This window comes from Nanorana parkeri, unplaced genomic scaffold (assembly GCF_000935625.1).
Source record: "Nanorana parkeri isolate BGI_ZX_2015 unplaced genomic scaffold, ASM93562v1 scaffold1391, whole genome shotgun sequence".
NCBI lineage: Eukaryota > Metazoa > Chordata > Amphibia > Anura > Dicroglossidae > Nanorana > Nanorana parkeri.
The window spans coordinates 131,529-153,961 of NW_017307659.1; the positions used below are offsets into that span (position 1 = coordinate 131,529).

At 43.9% G+C, this 22,433-nt stretch overlaps 1 protein-coding gene across 2 annotated transcripts in view; it reads left to right on the forward strand.

Moving 5' to 3' along the window:
• Positions 1-1,327: 1,327 nt before the first annotated feature.
• The window catches only part of KLHDC8A (kelch domain containing 8A), a 48,321-nt gene continuing 27,215 nt past the window's right edge, over positions 1,328-22,433 (forward strand). For both annotated transcript variants that reach the window (XR_001941926.1, XM_018569768.1), the window contains exons 1-3: positions 1,328-1,750; positions 6,552-6,716; positions 18,255-18,470. Coding sequence is in view for 1 of the 2 variants with exons in the window: in XM_018569768.1 (XP_018425270.1) it covers positions 1,375-1,750; positions 6,552-6,716; positions 18,255-18,470 (757 nt within the window). In the remaining variant the exon portion in view is untranslated. The remainder of the gene's footprint in view (positions 1,751-6,551; positions 6,717-18,254; positions 18,471-22,433) is intronic.

Sequence of the window (22,433 nt, forward strand, 5' to 3'; positions counted from 1 at the left end):
CGGGGAGGTTATATGTAATCTACTTATTCTGTGATGGGGGGAAGGAAGGTTGTAGACCTTCACTCACTCTTAAAAGGGTCCTTTGCAAATACCTAAAAAAAACAACACCCACTGAATTAAATGGTTGATGATTTCATGTTACCATTAATGGCCTGTAATACTTACTGCAATAATTATATTAGGCTTAACAAAACTTAAATTCTTGCACCATGAATTCAGCTCTGCTATCTTCTGGAGCAAAGGGGGATTGTCTTTGGCAGAGAGGATATCAGCACAGGAAAGGTGAATTTATGTTATAGAGGTTAGTGTAAGTCTTACAGGTTAGGGCTAGTGTAAAGGGGGCTTCCAAGGGTGGGTTATCACTCTCAATGCCAGGAGTTTAGCACCAAAACTACCAGTGCTGATCTCCCAATGCTGAAAGGTATTGTACTAAAGATTGAATACATAAGAAATGATGTCCCCAGAGTTTTTTAGACCCTAAAACCGTACTCTTCCAAGGATTCTTTTCAGTTCTCAGACTTTGACTGAAGAGCATGAAAAGGATAAGCTGGCTGTAGCAGCTGAAGCAGAAACCTGCAAAGGAACAAGGTTGTCCCCAGAGAACATTATACAAAATTTAACGAAACTGGGAAAATTAAACATTTCTTTCAAACAGTGGTAAATGACTGAGTTGTACAAATGACTTCTTTATCGTTTCACCAGGGTGGTGGTTGACAATGTACTTGTCCCTCATGGCAGTCAAGTAGGTTGCACATAGACCCTCTTATGTCAGCATCCTTTCCTGAAATAAGAGTGGGCGCAGAGGAATATACTATCAGTTCCCATCAGCACTGGTACTTTGGGAGGGGGTTCAAATAGCTGCTGCTCCTTTGAAACATGAATACCAGCCTGCATGCTTGATGTGTCAAGTTGGTAGCATCAGCCGAGGGTACACACTTTAATGTAAATTAGATGGAAATAAAAATGAAATCTACAAGTGCAGGATCAGAGCTGACTGCCCACAATACTTTTTTTTTTTTTTACCTGAAAATGCTGTTTAAGCTGCAGAAAATTAAATTTTAAGGATTTTTACTTTTCTGTTTTAAAAACAGAAAAGTACAAATTTGGCAGTACAACAATTATATAATATCTGCTATATATATGATGCGACGCTCGGCGAGGTAAGTAAGTTCTTGAGACGCTGACTCGAGTATAAGCCGAGGGGGGCACTTTTCACCCAAAAAAATGGGCAGAAAATCTCGGCTTATACTCGAGTATATACGGTAAGTTGTAATAGTAAGAAATTGAAATGTAATTATTTTCCCTTCTTATTTTGTGCTCAGGGTACTGAGTTTTACACAGACAGATGAACTTCTACAGTTTGGATGATCCAGCATGGAGGTGCCATGTGCCAAAGACTTCCAGTGGCAAACGCTAGCATCGCTTTCCAGCCCACGTGTGTACTGTTCTCTTGTAGAAGCGGGAGGGCAGATCTTTGCTGTTGGAGGATGTGATGAGGCAGGAAACCCAATGAACACTTTCGAGTTGTTTTCTCCAGAAGTCAATCGCTGGACTAGCCTAGCGCCAATGCCATCTGCTAGAGCTGGGGTGGCGGTGGTCGCGTTGGGCAAGAGAATCATGGTAGTTGGAGGAGTGGGAGAAAACCAGTCACCTCTAAAAGTGGTAGAGGTCTACAATATTGATGAGGGCAAATGGAAGAAGAAGAGCTCCCTCCGTGAGGCAGCAATGGGTATATCAATCACTGTGAGAGGTAACTGTCATAAAGTATGTATTTTTTTATTTGTCTAATATGGGCAACTATATTCAGCTCAGAAGCTATATATTTCTGCGAATAGATAGCAAACTGACTAGCTACTGTTTAAAATGAAATGTGTAGTTTTTTTTATTCTGCTGTTCCACTGAAAGCAGTAAATTAGCTTTGTGGCTGATATCTCATTACAACAGTTGTTGAGCTCCAAATCTGAGTAACAGCAGTGAAATACAGATTTTCCTCTAGTGGCTTATTAACAAATATATTTATATACAATGTCAAAACAAATATATGGATAAGCAAGCATGTAAAGATATAAAAGTCCCATACAAAATTAATTAAGGATGAAATTATGTATCTCAAAGTGCCAACCCTGAATGGCAAACTCTGCAGGCTCTTAGGTGGTCTGTACATGCTCTCAGGGGGGCTGTGCAGTTCTCAGGTGGTCTATAAGGTCTATTAGATGCTGTGTGGGGGGAGGGCTGTGTGGCTCTTAGGGATGTTGTGCAAGCTCTCAGGGGGCTGTGTGACTCTCAGGTGGGCTCTGCGAGCTGTTAGGGGGTCTATACAGGCTCTCAGAGGGGCTGTGCATCTCTCAGGAATGCTGTGTGGCTCTCAGGGGCTGTATGGGCTCTCATTGTGGTTGTGTGACTCTCAGGTCAGCTCTGCGAGCTGTTAGGTGGTCTGCAGGGGCTCTCAGGGGGTTGGGCAGCTCTCAGGGGTGCTGTGTGGGCTCTCAGGTGGTCTATAAGGGCCCAGAGATTCCCCAGCAAGCTACCTCTAATATGCCTGATTAGAGGGCAACCGCTGCCTGATTGTGGCCGGCCCGGATCACATACCGAGGCAGTTTGAATAATTTTCTTTATATTTTTTTTTCCTGCCAAAAAAATAGTGATGGCTTAGTCCAAAGAATGAGGTCAAGTAGATTAATGTTTTCTGCTAGTGGATTAATTCACTTTTCTCTGCCCCCAGTGCCTTGGAAATGGTTAGTCCTAACCCAGCCTTAAGAGATAAAGAAGGATTCTCACAATCCGCTATAAAGACAGGCTTGCAGAGGCAGCCCCTCCTGCCTCTGTATACAGATCACTGTCTAAGAACCGACTATAGAGATGGCAGGTTATAACAATTGTATATTTTACTGCAACCAAACCCATATGGGGTAAACATAATGTATTACTGCAGCACAAACTACAAAGCTCCAGCTCCACAATTCTATCATCCTAAGTATGTTTGTTCAGTTATGGGGCATTGGCAATATAAAGGAGTTCATTACAACCAATTTAAACTATTGTCACTATAGTCTGGGGAAGTTATTTTAGAGAAGACAGTGTGACTTATTAATGTAAAACTGCACAACCCACAGGCACGTCTGTGCTGCAAAAAACACAAGAGGATGGGTCTTTGCTGTGTATAGTTGAGGGGTGCATGAGAGCTCCTAAAAGATTGTAACATCCATTAAAAAAAAGCAAACAATCCAACAGCAGCGAAGGTAAGCCTTTATGCCTCCCCTCCTCATTAAGGCCCCCTTCACACCGAAGATGTTTGTCGTGCGTAAATCAGTGCAACAAACCGCTCAACACTAGGAATCCTATTCATGTCTATGGCCCCAGTGTACATGTCAGCGTTTTGTCGCGGGAAATACTACATGACTTACTTTGGGGCTGATTTCAGCGCGTTTTGTCCCATAGACTCAATAGATACGCTTGAAAAACGTGTGTTTCGATTATTTGAGCGCGTATTACATATGTTTTGCTTATTGACTTGAATGTGCCAAAATCTGCTCACAAAAACAAGCGACTTAACGTAAAAGAAAACCACTCAAAAAAAGACGTGCGTAATACACTCTGAATAGGTGTCACTTAGGTGTGAATCCAGTTTAATTGTCCCTTCCTTGAGTGACTGTTACCTTTTTCTGATCAACACCAACAGAGACAATGTTATTTGAATACGCGCAAGAAGATACCTTTTAAATACAATTGAACTGCTTGGATGCCCTTTCTATATTGTTGTTGAAAGTTTAACACTGTTTGCAGTATTTGTGCTTGACGTGAGACCGCCATGCAGAGATTGATAATATTTCTGATGGGGGTGGAGAACCAACAACTTTGACCAAATTTGGTTGGTAGAATACCAGCGTCATATAAACAGTCAAGAGGTCATTCAACCGAAAACACCTTGGACTTCTTTTTAAATAAAATCTTTTAATGAATTTATAATATATCAAAACAAGACACTAACATAGTGTCATAGCTGTATAGTAGAAGTTAAAAAGGTACAAGGAGTTAGGGTGCAGATTGACCCAATCCCAAAGAAAAGAAAGAAATTGAAGGCCAATACCCCCCAAATCGTTCCCAACACAATCCGGTCAACAATCCCCCCCCAACACTTGATGATGTTGATGTCTACACAAATCCAACATACTCCATCCCATTAGTTATCTATGCAGCAAACAGATATGAAATGAAACACAAATCTGAGCAGCTACCTTTAGGGTTAAAGTGGAGTTTCCCATACTGTGTAGCCACTTTATGAGCAAGAAGTAGAGGCTAGGTACCAGTGGTGTGCAAAGACTCTAAGGGCAGACACTCAAAGTATAAACAATTAGACAACTACTGTATTAGCAGACTGGAGCCATGATGACCATGCATTCTCAAATTTCAAAGGACAGCCTCTACTAGCATAAGCTGCTTTATGAAATGGCAAGGAAGCATTGACTAGTGATGTCCAATGTAGGTGCCAGCGGTTTCCTCCAATTCAAAATGAGGAGCTTCCTAGCATAGAATAGTAGGTAAGTAAGGAGGGTACAGGACACCACAGAAGGAGCCAGTCCCTCAACGAGACCCAAGATACACTCTCCTGGTTTTATAGGGACAGGCACCCCCCATACCTCCACAACCACACCCCTCCAGTAGTCCAGAAGCTCAGGACAAGACCACAGCACATGTAACAGGCCAGCGGGTTCATTAGGACATCTCCAGCATTTAAACGACACTGTCCTTGGACTTTTATTAACTTTCTTTACACTTTAGGGTGTCTATCTACAGAAAGAGTCCTAACATTTATTTATAATCTACAGAAATATATGGGTTAATAGGTTTAATAGGTTACAATAGCTTAATTGTATCTTAGCCACTCTCAAGGACTCTATTTCTACCCATTTTTAGATATTAAACATTACTATGCTGGGCACTCCCCTTCCTGGCTTGCTCCTCACTGTACAGGTGTTTGGTAAAGAGCACTATGCAGACATCTATTGCATACATTTTCTATAGAAACTTCTGCGCTCATTACTCTTAAAAAACTGGGCGTTCCTCCTTACAGCTGCTCACTTAAATTGCCTGCATGAGCATGCATGAGCCTGCATTCATATAATTGAAATATGTGAAGTGGCGCTGTCACCCAACACAGTAAACAAATAATATGTGCAAAAACCAAGTATTCTCAAAAGTGACTAATAAAGTAGCAAATGTCCTGTGTCAGTGTGTTAAACACATAATTGAAACAAAGTCTTCATGAAATCATAAAACACAGACACTGCTCTCAAGTCTTGCTACTATATTAGTCACTTTTGAGATCTTTTAAGGATAATCACTTTTGACTTACAAACAGTTGATAAGAAGATTGAATTTGAAAAAAAAAATGTTCACAGTAGTATTGTTCACTACAATATTTGGTTTATGCACATATTATTTATTTACTGTGTTGGGTGACAGCACCACTTCACATATTTGAATGACCTATTGCATACAGTTGGATTTTCCACCTTGGTTATCACCTTAACATATTGGCCTACAGTACTTCCGGATATTTGGTAGTGTGCTTGTTGATGGCCAAAAGGTGCCATCAATAGAAGTTACTAGAGATGCACCAATACCGTTTTTTTGGTATCAAGTACGAGTGCCGATATTTATATTTCGTTACTAGCCGATACTGAGTACCGATACCGGTACTTCCGGTAGCATAGAGCCGACTTCCCGTGCAATCAGGCAGCCAGGCGACGTGTCATTACCCACCGCCCGGCTTCTTGATTGCCCGGGAAGCGGACTCCATTCTGTTTGGCCAGCTTGATGCTGATTGGCCGGGAAGCCAGCTTCCCAGCCAAACGGCATTGAGGCCGGCCAAACAGATCTGACAATATGGTGATACAACCTCCACCCTGCAGACACCTCATTCCCCTCACATCGATCCTCAGCAGCATTCATTACCGTACTATAGATGTCCCTCTGCCAGCTGGGCAGACACCCCTCTCCAAGCTCTCCTAGATCTGCCCACGTCTCCTGTGTGTACAGCGCCCACGTGATTGGCCCTCAGCCTGCTACAGCGCATGTGCAGACTGCCCAGTGCTCTCATTCAGACATCCTCTAACAGCATCAAGACGTGGGCAGATCCCAGAGAGCTTGGAGAGCGGTGTCTGCCCAGCTGGCTGAGGGACTGGTACGGTAATGACTGCTTCTGAGGATCTATGTGAGGGGAATGATTTGTCTGCAAGGTGGGGGTTGTGTCACCATATTATCAGATTTGTTTGCCTGGCTCGTTGCTCCATGTTCACTCGCGGCACTGCCGGTCAGAGGAAATCTCCCTCTGACCGGAAGTTCCAGTATCGGCAAAGGTATCGGAGCATTTGGGCGAGTACGAGTACACGCCCAAATGCTCCGTATCGGCGCCAATACTAGTATCGGTGCATCCCTAGAAGTTACACACCAAGACAGAGCCTGTGTAACTTGAATCTGAGCTTACCTACATGTCAGTTTCTTGCGGAACTAATGCCTAATTATATTGTGTATTTCCTTTTTTATTTCAGACTGCAGGGTTTATGCTGTTGGAGGTATGGGTTCAGATCTGCGACCGCATAGTTTCCTTCAGCAGTTTGACATGCTAAAAGATATTTGGGTTCACCTTGCCCCAATGCCAACACCTCGGTATGGTGCTACCTCTTTTCTGCGAGGAACAAAGATTTATGTACTAGGTAAGCACAGGCCCTCAGCCTGCTACAGCGCATGTGCAGACTGCCCAGTGCTCTCATTCAGACATCCTCTAACAGCATCAAGACGTGGGCAGATCCCAGAGAGCTTGGAGAGCGGTGTCTGCCCAGCTGGCTGAGGGACTGGTACGGTAATGACTGCTTCTGAGGATCTATGTGAGGGGAATGATTTGTCTGCAAGGTGGGGGTTGTGTCACCATATTATCAGATTTGTTTGCCTGGCTCGTTGCTCCATGTTCACTCGCGGCACTGCCGGTCAGAGGAAATCTCCCTCTGACCGGAAGTTCCAGTATCGGCAAAGGTATCGGAGCATTTGGGCGAGTACGAGTACACGCCCAAATGCTCCGTATCGGCGCCAATACTAGTATCGGTGCATCCCTAGAAGTTACACACCAAGACAGAGCCTGTGTAACTTGAATCTGAGCTTACCTACATGTCAGTTTCTTGCGGAACTAATGCCTAATTATATTGTGTATTTCCTTTTTTATTTCAGACTGCAGGGTTTATGCTGTTGGAGGTATGGGTTCAGATCTGCGACCGCATAGTTTCCTTCAGCAGTTTGACATGCTAAAAGATATTTGGGTTCACCTTGCCCCAATGCCAACACCTCGGTATGGTGCTACCTCTTTTCTGCGAGGAACAAAGATTTATGTACTAGGTAAGCACCATCACCATTTCTTGTTTAAAGCTGACTTTTACTAACAATCATATGAATGATCAAGTAATATTAAACAAATAATAAGGATCAATAATATCTTGCTTTTTTAAAATATATTTTGCTGAAGCTATGCTTTTTCATAACTAATTTAATGTATTAAATGTATAGCAATCAATAAGAAATGATCTAATATTGTTCAGACTGGTCTAAACTAATCAAAAGTGCACACCAATGCTCCATTGACTGCCTTATAAAACACGAACTGAAGATCACCAGTATAGTGTAAAGTTTAGGGTATTTAAGGATCCTTAGCCAGGCCGTTTTGCAACATAACAACTTTATTCTCTTACAAACAGTACAACTTAAATTGCTTCTTTTCAGCAAGCAAACATAAACAGGGTGTATCTTCCAGAAACAGCCAAGATTTGGCTCCGCACCGGTATCATGTCCCACCTCAGGGTTAAGGTTCCCATACACCTTACAATTATTTGCAGATTTTCTGTGGTCAGATGGAAAACAATCCATCTGATGGAGGAATCTCCCGCTGGGCCAAGCTTCCGTAATCTTGCTAGTTGGCTCCGCTGGCTCTCCAAACACCTGAACAATGCCTGCATCCAATCAGATTGTTCAGGTATTTAGAGAGCCGGCGGGGCTGACAAGCAAGATACTAAAGCTTGGCCCAGTGGGAGATTCCTCCATCAGATGGATTGTTTTCCATCTGACCACAGAAAATCTGCAGATAATTGTAAGGTGCATGGCCAGTCTTACAGCCTCAGCCTGCTCAAAGACACCCAGCAACTTCACACCTCCATGTGTGACGATGGTCCTCCCGACCTTTCCAAACACACCTCGTGTACCACAGACCCTCCTGGCCTCGCCCACACACTGGGTGTGCCACAGGCCCTATCGGCCTCTCCAGCTCAGAGTCTCGTGCATCACTACACACAGTCTCCCACGCTCTGCATGTACTCCTGCACCACTCTCTTTATAGGGCTGTTATCAGCCACCTGGACAGTCTGGCCTGGCAATTGGCTGCACCTGGCCCCAGGACTGGAGATTTCATCCCGCCCAAGACTCTTCGAAATCTCCAGAGACCCAGATCCCAGTTATATGCCAGAAAACCTGGAAAGAACTGGACACCCAGCTCCTTCCCTGCAATGCTATACGTTTTCTGGACCCTCTCAGTCCTTCTGGCCGAGAGTCCTGGGCGCCAAACACACCAATCACCACAATGACACAGCACTGTCCTGTCACATATCCCCCCCCCACCTTGTTCCGATCCGGAGGAGCGGACACACAGACCTAACCTCACAGTCTGGATCCTGACTAGACCCTCTGAAGTTTCTTTCCGTCTGTATTTCTAGCAGTAATAGTCCTCCATGTTACGTGTGGTCACGGTCACTATATCCATTGACAGTTTCAGAGTGGACACCGTCAGTCTCTGCTGTTCTTTCCCTGATAATACTGTCAAACTCAGCATTGTCACTTTCAGTCTCGTCTCCTATAGTCTTTTGTGGGTCAACCCTAGAGCCCCTGTCAGCAAGTGATTGGTTGTCACCCACTTCTTCCCTACTGTCCCGGTCAGCTCTTCTGTCATCAGTTCTGATAACTATCCCACCAGGATCTGACATACCATCCCAGTTATTCTCATTTCTTCCCATGTTGGTACTGTTGGGCAGTGCAATATCTGCAGATACCACAGAGTAGTCATCTCCCGCAGCAACCACACTGAACGTCAGTAGCAGTAGCAGTTCCTCTGACCACTGAACATCACATTTGCCATCACTAGCCAGACCCTTATCATTATGAACCAGATTGTTCACAGCCTCAACGCTGGACAGAGCACTGGCCACGCACCACAGAGTGGCCGTCTTCTGTGGCAACCTCACTGGACAGTCTCTCCGCTGGCCACTGCTCTGACTGCTGGCCTTCCATGCATGCAACCACATCATCCCAAAGACCACAATTTTTGGTTACACACACATCTGGTACCATTACCAGCTTGTCTGGAGACACATCACCTTTACTTTGTTCCTGGGTTGGCCATTTTATCATGGTCTCTTCTGTCAGAGCGACCCATTGCCACAGGCACTTAGTTCGTACAGTATACAGCACTCTGCACTCTCCAGACGAATAAGTGCACTGCTCCTTTAAGGGTCTCACACAGAACAGGCTGTCTGTCTTCCACAGTTCACAGGAACTTTTGCTGAGATTCCTGTCGCTTTAAGCAGTCCAAACAAACAACTTTTTCCGGCTAACTGCCCGCTACCTCCACTAGTTGTAACGTTTAGGGCCTGTTCACATGAGATCAGGTCCTGATCAGGTGCTGATCAGCAGACGTGGAGCTGCTGATGCAGTGCGTTTTTGATGCGTTTTCGGTCCGGATGCTGACAGTTAATTTTTTGTCAATGTTGATGACATCATAATAAGTGGAGCAAGAATACAATTTTTTCTTTTTTTTCCCCCCCTTAACTGCATTGCGTTGCGTTTCCGTTCCGTTTTCGTTGCGTTTCGTGCGCGTTTGCATATCCGGACCGTTTCCGGACCTGACAAAATGTGACATGCAGTATTTTTTCTGTCGTAAGCTGAACGGACTGCGCACGTGAGAACTGGAGCCCATAAAACACATAGGGATACATTGGGATGCATTTTGAGTGCAGCAGCGTACGGAGTCGGTCAGCACACAAAACGGACGTCGTGTGAACAGGCCCAGGGTATTTAAGGATTCTTAGCCAGGCTGTTTTGCAACATGACCACTTTATTCTCTTCCAAACAGTACAACTTAAATTGCTTATTTTCAGCAAACAAACATAAACAGGGTGCATCTTCCAGCAACATCCAAGATTTGGCTCAGCACCGGTATCATGTCCCACCTCAGGTTTAGAGCCTCAACCTGCTCATGGACAGACACCCAGCAGCTTCATACCTCCCTGTGTGATGATGGTCCTCCCGACCTTTCCAAACACACCTCGTGTGCTATAGACCCTCCTGGCCTCGCCCACACACTGCGTGTGCCACAGGCCCTCTCGGCCTCCCCAGCCAGACTCCAGCTCAGTGTCTCGTGCGTCACATACACGCAGTCTCCCACGCTCTGCATGTACTCCTGCACCACTCTCTTTATAGGGCTGTTATCAGCCACCTGGACAGTCTGGCCTGGCAATTGGCTGCACCTGGCCCCAGGACTGGAGATTTCATCCCGCCCAAGACTATTAGAAATCTCCAGAGACCCAGATCCCATGGTAATGTAGGCGGCACCCTTTCAATAAACATACTTATATTATACAACATAAATATAATAATACCTATAACACCCATTGTGGGTTAAACTGGCCACGGCCCCTTTATTGGTTACCATATTAAAATAATTTCAACTTTATTAAACTCAAACTGATAACTGTAACTTGCACTTAAAAACAACCATACAAATTGCCCAGCCACTACGACTCGAGCAATATTATAAATAACCATCCAACATAAGTCCCCTCTTTTAAAGAGTGACAGACCACATGAAGGAGCACGCAAAAAATATAGCTTAAGTGCGGGTGGGCACGAGCACGCTGTGAAAGAGTCCAGCCGAGTGACCGCTCTCCCTCATGCCGACCTTTATATAGGCTCCTGGGCTAATGGTCCAGAAACTTCTAGAAGAGACACGAGCCCGAATTTTCCCGCCGAAACCTGTCCTTTTCCCGCCGAAATTTGTCAGTTAAATTTGTCAGTTAACATCTTAAAGGGACAGTACCTACATTTAATTGTAATGCTCTGCACTACAAATCCCAGACGTCAAGCTTATCCCAAGGACGAGCCCAGCTGTAAAGCTTGGCAAAACTTTAATTTATATTTGTTGTCTGTTCTTGCAGTAAACTTCAAGGAAACTGACCCAGTAGCATTTAAAAGTACTTTACTTGGCGAAAATGCTGCGTGTACAAACTTAGTTACAGGAAAAAACAAATACATAAACAAGACTGGCTGCTACAAACATTCACTACACTTTCTTCTAGTACATGTAATGCTTTCTAGGAGGGGAAACACTGAAAATGTACTTAGCTCAGGCTGCAGGCTCCACAAATTACATGATGAGCAGGACTTCTTGGCCTACAAATGGCTTCTCTTTGCAGTCTCTGCTAAATCCTTTGTACAGTATGTCCTGGTCTTGAAGGAAGTCCTCTCGTCTTGTGAAGCCCCCTCGTACTGTCCCCCCTCCTGTGAAGCCCTCGTCTTGTGAAGTGCAGTGCTCCTCAACATTTCAGCTACTGGCTTTTTATTGAGAGAAACTGGCCTCACACTTTGGAAGCGCCGCCCCTTTCACCTTTAGGAAAATGCAATACCATGCATTTCACTTTCCCACCTCTAGGTGACAGCGTTGTACCATAAATTGCCATCTGTAGTCCAGATTTGATTTGAGTCTTGACCAGGCTAGGTGTGACAGTTTACGATCACCATCCCATTGTGATATGAATCAATACAGGACAAGCTACACCATTGTGAAAAACCTGTTTGGTTTGTTTAGGTGGCACCTTCCATTGTATGAACCCAGCTTTCTATCAACAAACAAACAAAACCTCCGTCTCTATTGCAAATCTATGTGTGTCTGAAGAAGTCCACTAAGATATATCGCAACACATTAATGGAAAAAAAAAAACAGGGAAAACGGGAGCAAAAACACCTGGACCGCCACAATCCCATGTCAGTGGGCCTAAATAAATTATTCCCACTTTTCCATTTATACTCCAGAAAACCTGGAAAGAACTGGAAACCCAGCTCCTTCCCTGTAACACTATCAGGGCTATTCACAAAAGGGTGAAGAGTTTGGAGAAGGCAGGAGAAGTGAAAAATTTAGGACAAAATAGCTGATTTGGAAACATTCTCCAATTCAGTTCACTTTCCAGTTCAGCTATTTTGGCCTAGATTGCTCTTTTTTTCTCATTCAAACGCTGCTCTTTTTTTCTCATTCAACCTGCGGGCTGAACGAGAAAAATAGAGCAGATTCCTCTATCAACACTACCAGGGTGTCGATCAAGGAATCCTGATGTTTGCATTGTATTTAGTTTTTAGGTGAGTGACTTAAACCACAGCAGTGGCGGATCCAATTGCCCCGTTGCCCCCCCCCCTCCCCCGAGATAGAGCCACTCCCACCCGCAGTAGCGTACCAGTGACAGGAGTACATCCCGGCACATAAAAAAACGGCACAGTACAAGTAATATGTCGCAGTTAACTCTGTGACAGCTTGACAGCTGTATGTCCCGGCCGTGTGCGAGCATCAGAGGCAGGGCTTGAAAAATCCTGACGAGAATTACACGACCGGCCGGGAGCTTTACATTCAAGCTATCGGGCGTCTCTAGAGACGCCCGATCGCTTGTATTAGCAGCTGTCACTGCCAGTACGGCTCTGTGACAGGAGATCAAAGGGAGATCAGTATACGGTCTCCCTTTGATCTTTTCTCAGACCCCGAATGCAGGAAGTGATGTATATTACATCACTTCCTGCATTCAGTGTCACTCTCCAGCTACAGAAGCTGATCAAGCCGATCTCTGCTTCATCAGCTTCTCTGGAGGTTCCTAGGTGACAGGGGTCTTGGAGACCCCTGATGTCTCCATAAAGAGGACCTGTCATGTAAATTGGCTATCACATAGGGGGCTTCTTAGCCCCCCATGTAATAGCAATAAAGTTGTGTGTAAAAAAAAGTAATACAAAAATTAAAGAATCATTTAAAAAAATAAAGAATACAAAAAATTAAAAAAGAAAACAATTGTTTTAAGTCCCCGCCCCCACATACACACGCAGATATGTGTCGGGTGCGCCTATATGCGAAAAAACGACGATTGCACCTATTGTGCCGCACATGTTACATATTGCCACAAACATCGAAGTGTGAGCAATAATTTTAGGGCCATTAATCACTGATAACACTAAACTGATGAGCAGTAAAAGCGTTTTAAGCGTCGCCTATGGGCCTGTGGGCGATAACCCCCCTTCCCCCCCAGTGGTGATTATATACCTCCAAAAGAAAACTCTATCTGTCCTGAAAAAATGTTAACATAAATTGCAAGGCTATAGTCCGGTCATGCTGACTGGTGACAGTGAGAGAGGAAAGGGGTGGAGAACCACAGGGTCAGCAATGGCAGCCTCCATGTAACTTTTTCAAGAGTTCCTGTAAGTTATTTCAGTTTCTATTTTTTTTGCCTCAGATTTATTTATCCATAATATTCTGATTAGAGTCATATACATGAAAAATCCCAACCTGTGTACATGGTTGTTGAATGTGAATACTAGGGATGTCCCGATACCACTTTTTCAAGACCAAGTACAAATACTTCCCCTTAGGTACTTGCCGATACTTTTTCTTAAGGGAACATGTGAAATTTTTTCTAAAACAATACAGACTATTAATTTTAGGGCCGTTTCTCACCAGGGCTGCATACAGATGTCACCAGGGCTGCGTACAGATCTCACCAGGCTGCGTTCAGAATCTGGACGCAGCCTGGTGACATCTGGACTCCAGATCCCACCAGGCTGCATATAAATCTCACCAAAGCTGCATACAGATCTTACCAGGCTGCGTACAGAATCTGGACGCAGCCCTGGTGACATATGTAGTCCAGATCTCACCAGGCTGCGTTCAGATCTCGCCAGAGCTAAATAGAGATCTCACCAGAGCTAAATACAGATCTCAGCAGGCTGAGTTCAGAATTTGGACGCAGCCTGGTGACATATGTAGTCCAGATCCAGCCAGGCTACGTCCAGATGTCACCAGGGTGCGTCCAGATGTCACCAGGGTGCGTCCAGATGTCACCAGAGCTAAATACAGATCTCACCAGAGCTAAATACAGATCTCACCAGGCGGCGTTCAGAATCTAGACACAGCCTGGTGACATCTGGATACAGCCTGGTGACAACTCGGCTACAGATCTCACCAGGCTGCATACAAATCTCACCAAAGCTGTGTACAGATCTCACCAGGCTGCGTACAGAATCTGTACGCAGCCTGGTGAGATCTGTACGCAGCCTGGTGACATATGTAATGCAGAGCCCACCAAGCTGCGTTCAGATCTCACCAGGCTGCGTTCAGATCTCACCAGGCTGCGTCCAGATGTCACCAAGGCTGCGTCCAGATCCCACCAAGGCTGCGTCCAGATCCCACCAAGGCTGCGTCCAGATGTCACCAAGGCTGCGTCCAGATGTCTCCAAGGCCGCGTCCAGATGTCACCACGCTGCCTCCAGATCTCACCAGGGTTGCCTCCAGATCTGCGTCCAGACCACAGGGTACCCCTGTTGTCTCTGGGGTGCCTCTTGCATTCTTTCTCTTTGCTCACTTGTCACTTTCTTTTTCTCTTTCTTCTCTAGTTCTATACTTTTCCTTGTTCACTCTCGGGTGCCCCTTGGAGGGTCCCAGTTTGGAAGATGGTGTCCAGGTTCTTTGGGGTATGTCGGGTGTTGCTGCAGATTGGTCTGTGGTGCAGGCCCTGCAGGGCCCATACCACTAGGGTTAAACAGGTTTGGCCTTCTGAAGTGGCTTAGCCTGGACAGTCTCCTAATACACGACCATGGACCGGTCATAGAATTATTGCATAGGAGCTGAACTTTGCTTTGCTACATGACTATTGTGGCTGTGTTTTCTGCTGACACTCTCTATCTGGGAGTCTTCTTTCTGACTGGCCTTTCTTCTGTAATGTTTTAAATGCTCAAGAAAACTTTTAATATTTAGAAAAAAATATACATACTTGAAATACAACAACCAGCAAGCACCATTGGTTACATTTACAGAACTGTGCAGTGCATTATAGCCTGATTACTCCTTCCACTGTCACTTTAATTGTTGATGTGCAGGGGATAAGAGGAAGCTACCACAAAAACAGTAACACTAAGGTACTATTTAAAAATATATCTAAGCACCCAGGTTTAAATTAATTTATAATTGGATTACATGGGGGCATTTTATAACTTCCTTACACACTCCAATTACTGAAACATAGCTGTCTGTTTCATTCTGCAAGGTATGTGCTGTAATATGCTTGAGCTAAGACATGTCATGGATGGCATTTGTTAAGTACTCGGCAACTGCTTGACAAACATACAGGGGAGCAGGCTGAGCAATCAAGCCCACGCTCTCTAGTGTCTAGCCAACTCAAATTGAATCTGATAGCTGCTAAGATGTTCCCAATGTTGTTTGTAAAGCACTATGACTTTCACTTCATAATCATAGGCGTGCTCATGGGCACACCCTTATCACCCCAAGCATAGGGTTGCCACCTGTCCAGGATTTACCACCTGTACGGGATTGTCCAGGTTTTGAGACCTGTATGTGCTGTGTCCGGATTTCAGGCAAGCTGAAACCCGGACACAAGATGTCACAATGTCAGGCGGACAGGGGAAACCGCAAGGAGGTGCCTGAAACCCAGGGTGCAGATAAGTCTTGAAAGGCGCACACTACTGGCGGTCTCTCTTCGTCTCCCCTTGCTGTCTCTCTTAGCTGTCTCTCCTTGCTCATCCTCCTGGCTGTCTCTCCTGGCTTTCTCTCCTCTCTCTCTCCTGGCCGTCTCTCCTCACTTGCTCTCCTGGCTGTCTCTTCTTGCTCTTTCTCCTTGCTCTCTCCCCTGGTTGTCTCTCTTCGATCTCTCTCCTGGCTGTCTCTCCTCACTCTCTCCCCTGGCTGTCTCTCCTCGCCATCTCTCTTTTTTTCCTCTTGGTGTCACTCCTCGCTCTCTGCGCTGGTTGTCTCTTCTCGTTCTCTCTCCTGGTTGTCTCTCCTCGCTCTCTCCTGTATTATCCCCCAAAAAACTGTGGCGTGGCGCTAGAATGTTTGGGTTTTGCTTGAAGAAAAGGTGGCAACGCTACCCAAGCGCAACGCTGAAACCACAACAACATCTGGCGTCGTGTTTTTGGTCACTGAGCCAGTGGAGACATCACAAAAATCTGCCTGTGACTGGCTCAGCGATACAGACAGCCACTTACATTCCTCACATCACAGCCGCAGTCCTTGGTGCCTGGGAAGCTGCAAGGGAGTGTGGCATTGAATCTGCTACCCTGGTCTTGGTATTTAAACTATGGGTCAGTATTGTAGTGGAATGCTACAGTACACAAATGACGTGAGATATATGGCATGAGGCGGTCCGTTTGTTGTCTAGTACATTGAATACTGATAAAATATGTGTTTGCCTAAGGCCTGTTAGTTGGCAGACATCAGTGTTAATTATAATAAACCAGTAGAATTTCAGGTGATTACTTGCTGTATAATCCGACCAAAACCTGCGATTCCACATTACATGGACTGGTGAGATGTTTTCCTTGTGAAATAACTTGCACCACATCCACAACTAATTACCTACAGGCTTCTTATTTCCTAACCTGATTTTTTACCTTTTGAAACATGCTGCACAATATTAAAGAGACACATTCCCCTGGAATTCATAAAGAGTGTTGTAAAAACTCATTAGAAATCTGTCTCCCATCAGTGCAACAAATGGCGCAGCATGCAACAGATTCATGGAACTGTCAATAAGGTGTATATAAATCTGTTGTAGAAATGTCTCAGGCATAATTTTGTTACTTACACATGCAAGACAATTTACTCCAACATGGAAGAGGTCTTATTTACCTCCACTTTTCTTTTCAATAATATGGCGGTATTTCTTAATGAATTTATTGCACCCATAGTGCCAGAATGTAAAAGTGTTGCACCTAAGAACACACAAATAGCAGAAAACTTTTGCACAACTTTTATGAATTTGGCGCCGGTTTCTCTCATACAGACATAATGCCAGAAAAGTGTGGCAAATGCTTTATTGAATCGGCCCCAATGTGAGCACACAACTAACCATTAAGATTTAACTCATTCATTAATTTTGTTTTTTAATTCATAACCATCTATGCCATCATTTAATCTTTAGGGCTTGTTTATGGTGCACAGAGCTGTGTTAATTAGGATCTATAAAGCTGGCCATACACCTATAGATTTTCTGCAGATTTTCTAGATGGAAAAAGTGCAACAGATTCCTCCATCTACGCTAAACTGTTTGGATGGAGGAATCTAGCGCTGGGCCAAGCGTCAGTATCTTCCTAATCAGCCCAGCTGGCTGTCAAATACCTGAACAATCTGATTGGATGCAGGCATTGGTCAGTTGTTTTGAGAGCCAGTGGGGCCGACTAGCAAGATACTGAAACTTGGCCCAGTGGGTGATTCCTCCATCCACGCAGCACGCATTTTACAGGCCATAATGCATGCTCACTGGTGTAAATGGGCCCTTACATTACATATTTGTGACAAATGTATCATAACACCATTTCCGATCATTAGAGGGAGAATTTACAAAATTAAGCTGCAAACTCAAAATAGTAAATTTGTCTAAACAGTTGGACGATACCTAGATTTAGCTACATTGTTGCATGAGCGGTTTCAATTTGCCTCACTGCTGGGAGAACTGTTAATATGCAAAGAAGACCTATCTATCTGAAATCCTAGTTTATGTAATCTCCATACCTCTAGCAATCATACAAAGATAGAAGAATTTAAAAAAACAATTAGCTCTGCGTAGCCACACCAACGCCCCAGCATGTCATGACTGTCAATAGCTGGGGCATATAAAAGTCAAAGAAACCCTGTTTATCAGACTGAATTTTAAATGAAGCCTAAATTATATATTAAAAGATATAAAGAGCAGAAATCAATAATCCAATCTCCTGCCTGAAGTTTATATGTGTTTTCACTAGAGATAAGTAGAGGAGGTTATTAGGTGGGTACATGGACAATCATAGTAAGAGAAAAAAAAGCCTTCCTTCCTTACCCCTCTTGTGCTCTCCTCATCTTTCCTTCTTCTTCAGTCCTCGAAATAATATACTGCATCTTCTGACAATAGCTTCTGTGCTTACAGGTGGCAGGCAGTCTAAATATGCAATGAATGCTTTTGAAGTCTTTGACATTGAAACCCGTTCCTGGACAAAGTTCCCCAGTATACCAAACAAAAGAGCCTACTCAAGATATGTGCTAAATGATGACTCCATCTACAGTTTAGGAGGACTGCGACAAGGAGGTACATACCGCAGGCCAAAATTTACCAAGACTGTGGATATATTTAATATGGAGCAAGGTAAGAAAATACTGTTGTTGCCCAGGTATTACAGTACAGCACATTATGAAAGGCAGTACTGAGAGCAAAGCAATGCTTCAGAAGGATTTGTGTACAGTACAACTAATTCAGGCTGCTGCTCCTACAGGGTGACTTTCATTTGCTAACACATGGAGATCACTCTGTAGTACAGGAAGTGTCATACAGCAGGCTAACACACATTACTACTTATGTAAGTTCCCTGCTATAGGTTTGTACTTAAGTTGGATTTGTATGTAAGTCGCAACAGGTACATTTAAAAAAAAAAAAACAATAAGTGATCAGCGCCAGTAAATAAATACAAATAAGAGCTACTAAGCACTCAAGATAAATAAAAAATATCTAAAAGGATGTAAGACAATCATGTGCCGAGCTAAATAAGTACAATTCAGTGAAATATCTGATGAACAATTAAATATATGAGTAATGCTTTAAAAATATATACAGAAGAGCATATCAAAACATGAAAATATGTGAACAAAGTTACAAAACACAAAGTCCAATGTGCAGCAATTAAAATCGTGCAAATAAATGCAGGGGATAATCCACCACAGGATAGATCCAAACTTCCAAGTAATCAGTTTCTACAGAATCCTGACAGACCTTCACCTCCACCCAGTGAATGCAAAATTGAAACAGTGCTCACCTGGGGAAATAGACCCACAGAACTAGGAGTCCCTTTGCACCCATAGATTTGTACTGTGGTGTCCATTGGATATTTGTTTTATGCCTTTTGTCTCCTGTGACATTGTGACTAACTGCTTTTATTTAATAAATTGCATTTATTTGGAGGAAACACACTATGTCCTCTTCATATTGTATTTCCCTTTGAAATGATGATGTTATTTGCGAGCGGAGGAGGTCACCTGGTCTTCAGTCATACAGGCTTCCCTCCCCTATTTAGAAGGGAAACGCGCCTTTAGACCTATTTCTGTGGGTCTATGGGTTTATTCTGTGGGTTTATTTTATTCTGTGGGTTTATCTAATTCTGCCACCTTCTGGATTTCCTTCTCCAAAAATGTCCTGATAACCTTTATGAGCAAACCTCTTTTTTATCATTTCTGATTGAACTCTAAAAATCAACCTCACTATGGCAATTTCTCCTGATCCGCATGATCTGACCTCTAGGAATATTGCGAAGCCAAGTAGGATGATGGCAACTGACAGAAGGAATGTAACTATTCCTGTCAGTCTCTTTAAAGTGGGTTCTGGACAACAGCCTATCCCCCTCTGCATACATTTCCAAATCCAAGAACTGGATGACCTTAAACTGAATGTTGTAAGTTAACTTAATGTTTTTGTCATTGGAATTGAGATAACTCTGAAAGAAATCTAGGTCAGCCCTGTTACCTTTCCAGATCATGAAAATGTAATCTATGTAGCGTTTAACCATTTCGCTGCCAAGCCCTCCGGAACATTTTTCAAATCAGCTGGCCAAGCCATTTTTGCATTTTTTGCAATTTTTTCCTATTGATTTGATTTTCAACTGCTGCGTTGCTAGCGTTTGTAAAAGATTTTTTTTTATCCCCGTTGCCACAGCCCCTATAAGCGGGGGACAGACCATCCTGAATTGCGGCCAGCCGCCGCTTGCTCCCCCGACCCTCACGCCCCTCCCGCCGGTGATTTTTTTACAGATCCCCGCTGCCACAGATCCTACAAGCAGCGGGGATCCATGGAGTCTCTCATCCCTTCCTGGGGTGGCTCCAGGGAGGGATGAGAGACTCCAGATGCCGGCGGCCGGCAACAGCGGTGCCGTCGGGGGGGCGCCCGGTATTTTCGGTAATAGCTGTCATCAGCGGCTTGTGAGCCACTGATGACAGCTATTATTTTGAAGGGGACAGTCTTCTGAACAGTTCTGCTATAAGCTTATGGTCGCTAAATCGACCATGAGCTTATAGCAGAACTGTAAATGCCACCGACGTAAGGCATACTGAGCTGGCCAGCCGGGAACACTTTTGTTCCGCCGTATGCCTTACGTTGGTGGCAGCGAAAGGTTTAAAATAAATTAAATGTACCGTTTTTTTCTCCAGAATAGTCTCTGATTCCCACTTATGCATGAAGGCGTTAGCCACACTGGGTGCAAATTTTGCACCCATGGCAACGCCCATTTTTTGTCTGTAAAATTTCTCTCCAAACCAAAAATAGTTACGAGACAGACTGAAGCTAAGGGCTTCTAGAATGAATTCTTTTTGTTCTATAGGTAAGGACATATCCTTCTGTAATAGTCATTTATTGGCTGATAAGGCCTCTATATGGTCAATAATGGTATACAGAGATGCCACATCAGCAGTAATCAGGAGACTGAATCAAAAGGTATAAGCTCAAGCTCTTGTAGTAAGTGCTTGGTGTCCATAAGATAAGTGGAACTCTGCTGTATGAGGGGTTGGAGAAATAAATCCACATATTCTTCTAATCTATTGGTGACAGAACCAATACCATTTACTATAGGACGTCCTGGTGGCTTCTCTTGATTCTTATGAATCTTCGGTAAATAGTAAATGATAGGGATCCGGCTCAGTGATGGTACCAAGTACTTGGCTTCTTTTTTATTCAGGAACCCAATCCGACTCCCTTTTTTAATAAGTGAAGACAACTCTCTTTGATACAGCATAGTGGGATCTTTTCTAAGCACCTCATAGGTGTCTCCATCCGCTAAAAGACGGTGTATTTCTGCATAGTAATCTGATTAATCTAGCACCACTATGGCGCCCCCCTTTTCCGCGGGCCTAATGACTATATCTTTCCTTTGTTCTAATTGTTTAATGCCTTTGGTAATATGGAATGGTAACCGTCTAGGTTTAGGGGACAATGTCTCAATATCCTTATTGACCATGTTTCTAAACACCTCTACATATTTGTTATTCCCAATCAAAAGGTTAAATGTGGATCTGTTAGCTAATGTGGTGTGTACAAACCTAGTTGATATATTATTGGTGATGTTTTTACATCGACCTGACAAAAAAATATTTCTTTAAATTCAATGAGCGCGTGAATTTATGCACAGAAATATAGGTCTCAAACTTAAGATTTTTTTGTAGGAGCATATTTTAAACCATTATCTAAAAGTGATAGTTCATCTGGACTGAGAGACGATGAACTCAAATTAAAAATGCCTTCTCCTAAAAGTCTCTTTTCTTTCTTTTGTCGCCTGCAGTCACTAAATCCCCTTCTCTGCCCCACCAAGGTTTCCTTTTCTCATCTCCCCATCCCTGGGTGGCCTCTGTTCTTCCCTAAAAAAGGACCCCCCACATCCTCTTCAGAGTTCCTATTAGCCAAAGGGGAGAAATGATTGTAATATGGAATGCTATCTCTCTGCGTGGCATATTGCGATCCATAGAATTGCTTCTGGGGTCTAAAATGGCCTCTATTGTTCCAGGAACTAAATCTCTGGTTCTGCCTAGGCACCCTATGCTGGTGGTTGATTTCTAGGCGGCAGCCTAAATGTATCTCTCCTTTCAGGTAAGAAGAGGAATCACCAGCACTCAGTAGAACAATCCAACATGTCCATTTATTGGACATAGATGTCACACAATCACAAGAGCCAACGTTTCGAGACCATGCAGGGTCTCTTCATCAGGGCATAAAGAGTGACAATACACTGACATTTGATAACCACATATATACCTCATGAGGCTAACCAATAATCAAAAGCAACACCCCCCTGTGACATCATAATTGCGGGAAAAGCGGCCATTTTCAAACATATACAAAAATAAACAATGAAATACCAGCTTAAGAAACATAAATCATACCCATTGCAACCAGGGTCCAGTTCCAGAGTGTGGTTAAGATCCGGTTCAGGGATGCAGATAAATCAGATGCAGGCGCTGGAGTGGCCAAAGAGAGACAGGATATCACAAACCGGAGATTGTGCCGTGAGTCTCCGCCCCTGGTTCTAGTGCGCCGGCGCAGAGAATCCGCGTCATCCATTGTCATGGTGACCGG